At 40.2% G+C, this 12,298-nt stretch overlaps 1 protein-coding gene across 5 annotated transcripts; it reads right to left on the reverse strand.

Moving 5' to 3' along the window:
* Positions 1 to 1,179: 1,179 nt before the first annotated feature.
* Positions 1,180 to 11,173, reverse strand: LOC311062656 (zinc finger RNA-binding protein-like). 5 transcript variants are annotated; one of them, XM_084081863.1, is made up of 11 exons: positions 11,048 to 11,173; positions 7,652 to 7,926; positions 6,158 to 6,342; positions 5,187 to 5,295; positions 4,780 to 4,925; positions 4,018 to 4,170; positions 3,609 to 3,751; positions 3,403 to 3,465; positions 3,134 to 3,270; positions 2,872 to 2,965; positions 1,180 to 2,778 (listed from the first exon to the last, which is right to left on the reverse strand). In XM_084081863.1, the coding sequence occupies exons 2-5, from the start codon at positions 7,752 to 7,754 to the stop codon at positions 4,909 to 4,911; spliced, it is 414 nt and encodes a 137-aa protein (XP_083937989.1). In that variant the 5' UTR covers positions 7,755 to 7,926; positions 11,048 to 11,173; the 3' UTR covers positions 1,180 to 2,778; positions 2,872 to 2,965; positions 3,134 to 3,270; positions 3,403 to 3,465; positions 3,609 to 3,751; positions 4,018 to 4,170; positions 4,780 to 4,908. The 5 variants fall into 5 exon arrangements, with proteins under 5 accessions (XP_083937989.1, XP_083937988.1, XP_083937987.1 ...); XM_084081862.1 differs by having other exon boundaries at positions 4,780 to 4,919; positions 7,644 to 7,926; XM_084081861.1 differs by having other exon boundaries at positions 3,609 to 3,745; positions 7,644 to 7,926.
* Between the last annotated feature and the right edge of the window lie 1,125 nt (positions 11,174 to 12,298).

The raw sequence follows: 12,298 nt of genomic DNA on the forward strand, positions 1-12,298 counted from the left end.
ATAGTGTCACGGAAAACAAAGTCTACAGTATAGTCATGTTTTAGTAAAAAAGAAAACTAGCCTGCTACTGCTGATAATAATAATATTGGTAATAATAATACTGGTAGTAGTAGGCTAGTAGGGCTATAGTAATGAACAGCAGCAGTAGCTGCGTCCAGTTCAAACACCCGTGGTTACTTAAAATAAGTGATAATGTTAATAATAATAATAATAATATAAACCATAGCTTTGTATTAGAGTGATTTTAGGGTTGGACAATAAAGGCGGACATATAGTGCAATGAGAAACATAACGTCTACTGATGCTCTTGTGTTAATTGAAGGGAAAGCTAATAATGATAATAATATTAAATAAAACAATAGTGACATGATGAACAGCAGCGCATCCAGCTTGAACGCCCCAGTTAAGCCTGCTGCCTCTATCTTTAGTAATGAAACTAAACGCAGTAATATCCAGACAATCTGGAGTCTGCTTGGGTTGACAGTTTAGTGGGGAGGCTAGTCTTAAATTAAGAAGGCAATATGTCGAATATGTAGCGGCTCTAATAATGAGCGCCTCGCCATATATAGGCTTCTGGAAATTGATGCCTCACAGGCATATTTTGTTTTAATAGAGATACGATGTCAAATACTATATTCCACTGTCAGAAGTACACAGCAGGGGGTTATTTAAAAAAAGGCCTAATTTATAGATTGATAAACGCAGAGAAGAAGTGATAAAAGTAATACTAGACCTGGTAATAATCATAGTGACAGTAGTCTAATAATAATGAAGAAAAAATGATTTAAATTAAAACAGCAAAGACGATCAGAGACGGCGAGTTAAAGCGCCAGTCCAGTATTTCACCAAACATTTTCTGATGTGTTTGTGGTTAGATATCAGTCACTCAGTCAGTCAGTCGGCAAAGAACTATTCAAGCCTATTGTCCAAACTACAAAAATAATATTTTTCATGACAGAATGTATGTGTAGATTAATAAACACAGAAAAAAAGTGATAATAATAATGATAGTAAAAGAAAAGGAAATTTAATTTAAAGCAGCGGCTCCCAGCAAGGAGCATTTTAAATTAAAGCAATTTCAATTAAAGCAACGAGGCTGACCCGAAACAACAAGTTAGCAGCAGTACCAGTCCACTATGTCAGTGGTTCTCAAACTTTTTCATGTCAAGGACCCCCAAATTGACACTTATTAGCCCGCGGACCCCCATTTGAAAAGATAAGCCAGGGACCCCCATAAGAGATGATTTTTATAGCTCTAGCAGTGATTCTCAACCATTTTAATTTCAAGGACCCCCAGTTTGACATGCATTAGGCTACGGACGCCCATTTTATGGCATTTCTATCTCTGGGACCCCAATTTATATTGTAAAATCAATGTTAATTTAACTCTGAGTGTAAATGGAACCAAAATTTGGTTCCATTTGTACACTCAGAGTTACAGACCCATAAGGGTCCATTTGGTTCCTAACTATTCATCTTTTAGCTGGGGACCCCCTGGAACACCCTCAAGTACCCCTGGGGGTCCCCGGACCCCACTTTGAGAACCAATGCACTATGTTACAAAATGTTTCTGGTGTAAGTGGATACATATTAGGCCCACACACTCAGCCATCCGACAAACAAAGAGAAAAAAAGAAAAAAGAAGTTCTTCTGTAAAAAAAAAAAAAACTCCACAGATACTAAATGTTGGCACACTTTATATATAAATTAAAAAACCCAGTAGAAAGTGATAATAATGATAATAAAGGAAAATATATTTAATTAAAGCAACGGAGCCGACCGATACAACAAGTTAGCACCATTCCACTATGTTGCAAAAAGTTTCTGGTGTAAGTGGCTACATATTATTCACTCAATCTTACCGCAAAAAGGAAAAGAAACAAAAAGATATTCTACTGTCAAACCTACACAGGTAGTTAAATGATGGTACCATTTTATGTAGATTAATAAGGCACAGAAGAAAATGAAGATAATAATAATAATAAAAGGTAATTTAAATTAAATTAAGTGAGTTATTATTATAATAAAAGAAAGGTGATTTAAACTAAATTAAGTGAATTATTATACACTCAGTCATTCGGCAAAAAAAGATGTATAAATATTCTACTGTCAAACCTACACAGATAATAGATGATTGTACAATTTTAGGTTAATAAGACACAGAAGAAAATGAAAATAATAATGATAATAAAGGAAAGGTGATTTAAATTAAGGCAACGGAACCAACCAGAAATGTGATTTAAATTAAAGCAGCAGAGAGAAAAGTGATTTAAATAAAAGCTGCGGAGCCGACCAGAAACCTCAAATTAGCAGCACCAGTCCACTGTGTTGCAAAAAGTATTACTCACTCAGTCCAAGAAAAAAAAAAGAAGAAAAAAAACACATATACTGCTGCAATACTTTCCAGTGATATGCATTTACTATAAGGATCCATCTTCACAGTTGCTAGACAGTGGACTGGGGGAAACATGACATGTTGCACTGGTTCTTCCTGTGTGTGTGTGTGTGTGTGTGTGTGTGTGTGTGTGTGTGTGTGTGTGTGTGTGTGTGTGTGTGTGTGTGTGTGTGTGTGTGTGTGTGTGTGTGTGTGTGTGTGTGTGTGTGTGTGTGTGTGTGTGTGTGAACATGTGACTTCCCCCTTAAATTCTAACTACAATCAAAATCAAACACCCGTCAGTGGCTGAACTCTTTTTTTTGTCCCTCTGATGCTTCTTTTTGAAGTGATTTCACTCGCCATGCCAGAAACCCACTCCCATCTACTGGACTGTAATACTGTTCCTAAAACACAAGAAGAAAAGAGGGGGGAAAAGTGTCATTTGGTTTTAATGAGCATGTGTAAATGTGCGTTAGACTGGTGTTTTATGTACTTACATAGCCCAAATTTCCCTGGGGATCGGCCAGGTATGGGAATAAGGCAGTGATGCCCTGTGCATAGTCCTCTTTAACACGCCTTGAAGGACTCGTCCTACAGTACACACACACACACACACACACACACACACACACACACACGTATGAGATCCAAACAAAAGTATTGCTGTGCCGCTGCCTTCTGCAAAAAGGAGGATTTTGGCCTGCACCAAGTACAACCAAAATTGTGTATTGGGTGCATAATTTTTAGATGACAACATACCCATGTTCACTTGCCATGTGTGCAACCAATATCTTCACCATGTCGCGTCTTCTGGTATCCGTTAGGCTTTTTGTCCGAGCATACTCGGTAATGATCCTCTCTCCGCCAGGTCTGTCCTTCAGAATTTTTTCAACCATCTAAGTGGAAGTAAAAAAATCACACCCTGTGTGAAGGTAGCGGCGCCTTTGATACATTTTGTCATCGATATGTGTTTATAATGTGTTTATAGCCACGTGAAGCTTGACCAATCACTTTGTTGACGTACGCACCTGACCAATCAAAACGTTGACGTACGCACACGGACAAAGTCAGGTATAGAGCGGCTAGCGCCGCTAAAAAAGGGAGGGGAAACACAGGGATAGACAGTAATATTTTAAAGCACTGGTCCTACAGGCCACTACATTTGGTGGCCAAGTATATTTAAGGTGACAAAAATGTAAACCATGACCGCCCCCCCCTAAAAAGCAACGCTTACCTGAGCGAGACGAGTCAGGTCAGCTCTGTTTCTTGGAGCAGGACTGATGGTGTCATCCGAGTCCCCGTCATTGTCTGCACCAGAGCTGAGAAAGGAGCTGCTGCTGCTGGCAATGGAATTGCTTGCAGAGGGGCTCACTGAATCTAGCAATAATGTTGACATAACAAGTGTGATTAGCAAGAGAGGAATGTTTGTGGCAAATGTAATGTAAAAAGCTCACATTAGATACGGAAGGATCCACACACCAACAAAGTTCTTCCTCAGACACTTTCTCTCTTTTACTTACATTGGGCGTATAGAAACAAAGATCATTTCAAAGTACAAAAATATACCTGTGTGACATTTTAGGTTAGCCAGGACTGTATGGATGAGGCTATAAGGCTCCATGTTGATAAGCAACAGAACTCACCTTCAGGATTTGGGTCTTGGGGTGAACAAATCTCCAACACACCAAGGTCTGGTTTCTTTATAAAAAACTGAAACGCCTCCTCGTCAACTTCAGTGTTCAAGTCATCATAGACTTTTAAGTCTGAGGTACTAGTTATTTCAAATGTCTTGGCAACTGAAGAGAAAACAAGATTGCACAAGCTTATTGATAAATCGGTTGTGCAATTGATTTAATTTGTATTAATGTGTCATAAAAATTGATTAAAATAGCCACAGAAAATTCAATCATATGAGGAAGATTGACAGCCCTACTGAAGACATTGAATCACTCTATCCTAAATAAAATGGATTGTGCCTTGTACTGTACACCCAGCATGTTGTTGCATATGACAGTGGTTCTCAATTTTTCATGTCATCCCCCAAATTGACAATTAGCCCACAGACCCCCATTTGAAAAGATATGCCAGGGACCCCCATAATAAGAAGACTTTTACGGCTCTAGCAGTGATTCTCAACCATTTTAATATCAAGGACCCCCATTTAATGGCATGTCTATCTCTGGGACCCCAATTTATATTGTAAAATCAATGTTAAGACAGTGTAAAAATGGAACCAAATAGACCCCAATCATTTGTACACCATCAATGGCATAGGGCATGCTGTGGAACAATGTTTCACTCACCACAGTCATCTGCACTATTTTCGGCAGATGTTTTCCCCAGAATGGAGACGCAAGTTAAAAAAACAAAAAAACATCAGCTGGTCATCAAAGACCTCATCGTACCTCATTTCCATTCTCCAGCGCTCCTCTTCCTCTCTCCTCCTCCAGAACTCTTCTTTCTGTATCTGCTTCCTCATCTTCTCCTCCTGAATCTTACGGGCACGGATGCTAGGCTTCACCTCCACCTGAAGGTCAGGGTTCACCTTTTTCTCAAAGACCAGGTGAATAGGAAATGTCAGGACAGATGACGGCATGATCAACTTATTGTTTAACCATTCAAAATAGTTCAGTCTAGTGTCCTGGGTCGTGTAGATTACTCGCTTCGGTCTAAAAACCTGTCATGCTAAAAATAACGTTGTCCCAGCTAAAACATGACTTGAAGATCAGTTCTTATCAGCAAGCGACATCAGCCAAAGATAATACATTAGGCATAATAACACTTGTGCCTGCACCTATGAAAATGTACCAACCTTGTACTGCAGTCGATGCCTCCTTCCCTTCAGATGCATCTCCTTCTCCTTCGCTGCATTCACACAGCTTGCAGTGGAAGCGGATGACTTTGCCTTCATCGTTGCGGACCTAAGGAGATGGGTAACACAAAATGTTCAATTCCCTCTATAGCAGTGGGTTTTAACTTGAACTCTTATAGGATCAAACAGCATGGCTCCAATGTGGAGTTAATTCTGTGTAGCGTGCATGCAAAGTTTAGCACTGATCGGTCCTGTGGTTTGTGACACACAGACCCTCTCATAGACAGGTAGGGTATGGCCGAGCAACGCCGTAAAAATACAATTGTACGGCAGACTCAGAGCCAGTCTTCATTTTAACTCTTTTATACTTGTGTTTGATGGAGTGCAATATAATAATAATAATAAACTTTATTTGTATAGCACCTTTCATGACATGAAATGCAGCGCAAAGTGCTTTACAGAGCAAGAATACAAATACAGTTACAACCAATTTAACAAAGCAAAAATAATAAAATAAAATAAGATAAAAGCAAAAGCATAAAACAACATTAAAATAGGCAATACTGTGAGGACTTAAAAATCAACCAATGAATCAGCTAAAAGCAAGAGTGAAGAAATAGGTCTTGAGCTGTGCTTTAAAGCTATCGACAGAGGCTGCCTGTCTTAGGTAAATATAGATATAGAAAATATAGGTAAATATAGAACGATTACATCCCCACATCCACAGCACTGGCCTTCCCCTCTGGTTCATGGCCAGTGGGGTTTGTTAAACAAAAAACAGCTGTCTCCCTATTTGGGCTGCTGCAGTTGTGCACACTTTTTTGCCTTACTAAAAAAAGGACAATTTAACAATATAATTTATACTCACAAAAATAACTGATCTACAAGCTAACAATGTGTCGTGATGCGACGTGTTAGCATGTAGATCAGTTATTTTTGGCAAGCAACACCCAAGTGAACTGTCAGAATACCTCTTCAACGTAGTCGTGTCCAACAGGCTGCACGTCGTTCTGCAGTGCAGCTAGCGCCGCCGCAGACAGCCAATCAGAGATATCATTCTTGGTCTCTGGGGCAGCCATGGAGGGTGGCGTTGGCTTGGATATCTCCGCCGCCTTCATCTCATCCGCTTTCGCCGTGGTCTGCAGTTTGTTTCCTCCTGCAAGGGGCGAAGGGGGAGGTAGGGTTCTTTAGTCTCAGACCATTGCTATTGGGCACAAACCCTCTTCCAATATTTCATAAATTGCCTATTTAGTGGCGAAAATAGGCGATGCAAGGTGTTGTGAGTTTGCAGATGGCATTGGATGAAGTGAACAGCCAACAAATACGATAAAACACGAAATTGTGTCTACTAATGACTTCATCCTTACTGCTCCAAAAGACCACAGCTAGAGAAGTTATTATTTGTAGCAGGGCCTTATTTTTCAAATCAAAAGTTACCGTAAACTTACCATAGACATTAGTGAACACCCAACCTCTAATCGTAAATACACACAAAAAATGAATTGATTAACCGATAAGAATTTGCAAATCAAAATTTTGATCATGCAAAAACAAACAAAACATCACTATTAACACACAATCCCATTCAAAGATTCTTAGTATTGGTTTACTTAAAACTGTGACATTCCATTTTACATTTTACTGAGGAGTCACTAGTCCACAGATGCTTTGACTAATGGACAGCATACAAATGCAATAAATCACAATAATTTAAAAAAAAAAGGAAAACAATGACCGTTTCCATTTGCAAGGGCCAGGAGTGAACTATTGGCCATTTGACTGCATGGTTAAACTAGGTTATACACTTGTTATTCTACAAGGCACAGAACTTCAAGAAATTTTAGGTTTGGAAACGCACGCCTGGTCGCCGTCCATCACACAAGTTGGCAGAGACTTATCCAGACATTGGCATGTAGCCTTTGAGTGCAAAGCACGCTCTGTGAAACCAGCTTCACTCTTTATTAGTGATGAGTGTTTGAACCACTTTCAACCTGGTGTCCCTATTTTGGGCACGTCATTATAGGTGCAAATTGTCCAAAAAAAATGTTATATCATTTTTAAAGTGAAAATGGAAGTCGTTTTCTTTATTCATTGTGTGATAAGTACATAGGGGTTCAATGACTTAAACCCTATATACTTAGATGGGTGTGCAAGGGGTCTGTAATTGGCCCCGTCCTGTTCTATCACTCATCAATCTCTGCCGATCTACAAGCTCACACAATGCCTCGTGACGTGTAGTGAGACGATTTTTGTTTTCACTGAATGTTTGCCTATTACGACAAGCCCCGAATAGGGACGCTAGGATTCATGTGGTTGAACTGGTTAAATGCAGAGCTATACTAATCAAACAGGAATACAGCAAAAACACAGAACAGATAATGGCAACAAGGTGAAGAATGAAGTCATTGTCAAATACCGCCAGGAGACGTCAAAATTCAAAGGGGACCTACTGCTGACCTACTGACCGACAAAGTTGATCTTGGGGGCGGAGGCCTTCTTGACGGGGGGCCTTCTCACTATGTTGACCGGCTTCAGGTAGGAGGAGTTGTGGGTGGGAGGCAGAAGCATTGGAGGAGGAGGAGGTGCCCATGGACAGGGACGAAGAGGTGGTGCTGGAGCTGCCCAGGCCAGAGGAGGGGGTCTTACTGGGGGCGGCCGTGGTGGAGGAGGAGGTCTGGGTGACCACGCTGGGCTCCGTGGAAGGGATGGGTTTCCCCAGCTTGGTGTGAAGCTTCACCACCTGGGGAACGGAGCAGAGCAACACGTTTGAGGGTTTGTTGTCCAAACCGTTTTCTAAATGACATTGTGTATTGTAACGACATGTATGTTTACGACACTGAATTTTGTTAACTAACACCACTAAACTAAAAGCCTATCCATCCATCCAACATATCACTGTTTATTTGCCATCCTAGGCAGCATGATAGCAAAGCCATGTTCAGCCATTGCTTGAGCATCATGCAAATTGCTGTGTGGCTTTGATTGATTGAATTCTTTATCAGCAGTTTGCAAAAAGTACAGAGGCACAGTAAGGCCTACACAATAATGCTAAAAGGATAACACAAAAATCCCTGAGGGCTTGTTTCCATTGTGATCCTGCGTATTCAATTCATAAAGGCCGAGTTCTGTAGGTGGACACATGTTTTTTTTTCTAAAATGAAATTATAGCTATTCAATTAAGGCTTTACCTTCAAGAAGGATTGCCCCTTTTCTTTTCAATTGAAATTTGAAAAAATAAATTGTACATCATGCTGAATATCAGTATTGTGGTAAGATCTAAAAACACTGCAGCATGATTAAATACCACAACACAGTCACAGACAAACGTTGGTAATCATTCCAGCGTGCGTCAGTACGGCCAATGCTCTCATATCATAAATCTCATATTTGGGAACACGCATGTTGACATCTTTGCTTTAATTGCCAAAACACATCAAAGCTAAAGTTCTCCTTATGACTTATGAAGCTGTAAAAGGATTGGCTTATGTCTTTATTAAACCAGATATGCAAATATGTTCTGTTTTTTTTGTCCTTCCAAACACCTGAACCAAGCATAGAACTTGCGTAGCGTACAAATTGCGTGTACGCTGGTTTGGGGGCTATGTGGGGAAATAGAGAATAGTAGAAAACGATTACTTCTTTTTTAAAGGTTAAAAGGTTGCACAAAACACAAAACATATCCATTATCCAAAAACCATGTGGGATATAAACAACACATGTTTTTGTTGTTCTCTTGTCCTTAATAAACTGGTTTGGCATCAGCAGCCATGAGTGTGCCGTGACTCTTTGATGTTTTAAGAAATAAATGTTTGTTGTGGTCGGGTCATTGTGAAACATTTTCAAAAGTAGCCGAGTATACAAGCGTTGTGAGAACCACACTTATAGATTGACCTTTTTTTGTACAAATGGAAGCAAATGGACCCTAATGCAGTGGTGGGGTCCAGGGACCCTCAGGGTTCCTTGAGGTGGTTCCAAATGGACACGTACAGGTCTGGAACTTTTGAGAGTGTACAAATGGAACCAAATGGACCCGTACGGGTCCATTTGGTTCCATTTGTACACACTCAGAGTTATGAGGGGTCATTGAAATTAAAAAGTTTGAGCACCACTGGCCTAATGCACACCAAACTGTAGGTCATCAAAGTTTTTAAAAAGCTTTGAGAATGACAGCTCTAGGAGGACTTTTCTTCACCATGACGAGTCCAGTCAGTGGCGAGTTGAACGTACCTGTCTGATAGTAGGACCATTGTGGGCTGGGGCTGTGCTGCGGCCACAGCTGCAATGTTTATAGTATAGGCCATTTGAAAACCATACTGTAGAGGTATTTCTACTTTACTTGAGTATTTCCAATTTCCAATACTTTTACTTCTACTCCACTACATCTCAGAGGCAAATATTGTACTTTTACTCCACTACAATTATTTGAAAACTTTAGTTACTAGTTACTTTTAATATATAAATTATTACATTATAAAACATACCTTAACCACTTTAGCCTTATTTTATACATAGTCTATTTGAAAATAGCCGATCTACAAGCTCACAACGCATCGCAGCGCGACGCGTTGTGAGCTTGTAGATCTGCTATTGACATGGCAGTTGCCAGGTTCAGCGAGAGAAACAAGCAACCAGGTTAATGAAAACAACCCCAAAGCCACGGCGTCCTCTAACATTAGTCAACCCAGTACAATGCTCGGTGCAGATAAACACTTGTTGAACCAAACAGTGCGTCAAATGAATGTCTATTTACTGCTAGTAAAACAGTCACATTACAACAGCATCTCCTTCTAGAGTTAAACTCATGTTACTCTATACTGAGTCAAAGCCACGTTGTTTGCCATTGTCTCAGTAAAGTCCACCAACATATAAAATATCATTGTTCTGTCTCCTGTACTATGTCTACTGGTCTTGTATGGTATTAATACAACCGTTTTTGTATGAATAGTTATATCAGCACTTTTAACAGCCTGCTCAGGGACTACAGATGAAAGCTAGCTTCTGGCTAACTCTGGTTCATTACACGGATGTGAAAACCAACATGTTGATTAATGTGCACTGTGTCCCTGGTAAATAAATAAACATGATAGCAATACTGTTGATAACGTAATCATTTAAAACGTCACTGCCATGCGGAAGTTGTAGGCATACGTTTATAGCCGTTAGCACTGGTTAGCCTAGGTTGTTTTTAACCCAGTTTCAGAGGCTGCTTAAAGTTAGTTTTAGCAGATCTACAAGCTCAATTTTAACAGACAAGATATAACAAATGCAATGTTGATTAAAAGCTGCATTCTGTGTTGTATAATGAATTGTTATGGACAGGTCGATTGTGACATGAGTTTATGAAAACAAACCAACAGAGTCCTGGGGCCTGAAACAAACGTAACCTGGCGTTTGTACTTAATTCATTTAAGGCCCGTACATGTACATAAACGTTCACATTTCAAATATAAAGTTCTTACCTCATGGCCACGGATGTGACAATTCTGTTCGAGCCCTCAGAAGTAGCCGTATCTTCAGTATTGTTCAATAAAAAGCATTTTAATCCGATCGGTGGCCATTTTCTCAGCATGTCCGCCTGCTTTCAACTGCATTACCCATCGGTTGGTAGGTGTACTGCACTCTGATAGAGTGGAGCCAGCTATGAGCAAATGGCCACCGATCGGATTAAGATGCGTTTTTATTGAACAATACGGAAGATACGGCTACTTCTGAGGGCCCGTACATAATTATAACATCCGTGGCCATGGGGTAAAAACTTTATATTTGAAATTTGAACGTTTATGTACATGTACGGGTCCAAAAAAGGCGGGAAAAAAGTAATAAAGGCGGGAAAAAAGTATATATCAAGTAATATTACTCACCTCAGACAAAAGACAACGAAATGAAAGTAGATCAGTGATATATGAACCGAAATGAAGTAGAACAGTTTCCAATAGTAATCTATCATCGACCGGAGAGACCTAGTATCGAGCGACCTAGCATCCGCTGGAAACCTTGAGAAGTGAAAGAGGCAAGGCGAGCAGCGGCCAGGAGCGTTGAATTTAAGGGGCGGGACAAAACAGCAAGGGCTGTGATTGGTCTGACAAGCAGACATGCGTACATGCGAGAGGGAATCCCCGGGCATGCCCTCTCGAGTGTACGCAAGCACAGCCCCCCCCCCCCCGCCCACACACACACGCTGTTACACGCACGCACATGCGCACGCACCCAAACAACTCTATGACGTGCACACACAAACACGACACGAACACGACACAAGCCCCGCCCCCCTTCCCCACACACACATACACACGCGCACACACACACACACACACACACACACACACACACACACACACACACACACACACACACACACACACACACACACACACACACACACACACACACACACTATTACAAGCATGCACATGCGCACGAACCAAAAATAGATACATTTGTTTTCAATGCAAACGTCATTTCACTAATTTAAAAGTTAAAGAGAAGAAGTTAGCAAAATATATAACAGCAATAATAATAATAATAATAATAATAATAATAGACATACATTGTAATATTTATTTAACAATGAATATCAATGAATCAAGTATATCAATACTGCAATTGTAGAAACACTCTGTTACAAGTACAAGTCTGGTAATGAAAATGTACTTGAGTAAAAGTACAAAAGTATCGGCATCAAAATATACTTAAAGTGTGGTAGATTGTTGATAGTATTACATTCTTCTCAGTTAGTAAAGTATGTTTACTAATGGCAGTGGATATGAATGAATATATTAATCTATTATTTGAATAGCTTGAATGCACAACATGGTACGTATGTCTATACATATTAAACACAATGTTATACATTATACCAGGGATCTTCAACAGGGGGTCCGGGACCCCTAGGGGGTCCTCAGAGGTACTACAGGGGGTCCGCCAAATCTTTGTGTGATATGATTTTTCTTTTTTTATATTAACCACTTGAACCCTAGCATCCCTTTTCTGAGGAGAACTTTAGCCAAAAATAGCAGATCTACAAGCTGACAACACCTCGCAGTGCGAGGCGTTGTGAGCTTGTAGATCGCCTATTTTTGGCAAAGAGTTATAGGTGTAGAGGGAGAAAAGAG

The sequence above is a fragment of the Gymnoscopelus microlampas genome (assembly GCF_963454915.1).
Source record: "Gymnoscopelus microlampas genome assembly, chromosome: 2".
NCBI classification, from domain to species: domain Eukaryota; kingdom Metazoa; phylum Chordata; class Actinopteri; order Myctophiformes; family Myctophidae; genus Gymnoscopelus; species Gymnoscopelus microlampas.

Excerpts from the sequence above, each read along its gene's own strand:
- LOC311062656 (XM_084081861.1), bottom strand. The coding sequence starts at position 7,776 with ATGGGCACCTCCTCCTCCTCCAATGCTTCTGCCTCCCACCCACAACTC. Across the intron at positions 6,343-7,643 it reads TCAACTTTGTCGGTCAGTAG|GAGGAAACAAACTGCAGACC; the intron begins GTCAGCAGTAGG and ends CGCCCCTTGCAG. Across the intron at positions 5,296-6,157 it reads GACACGACTACGTTGAAGAG|GTCCGCAACGATGAAGGCAA; the intron begins GTATTCTGACAG and ends CCATCTCCTTAG.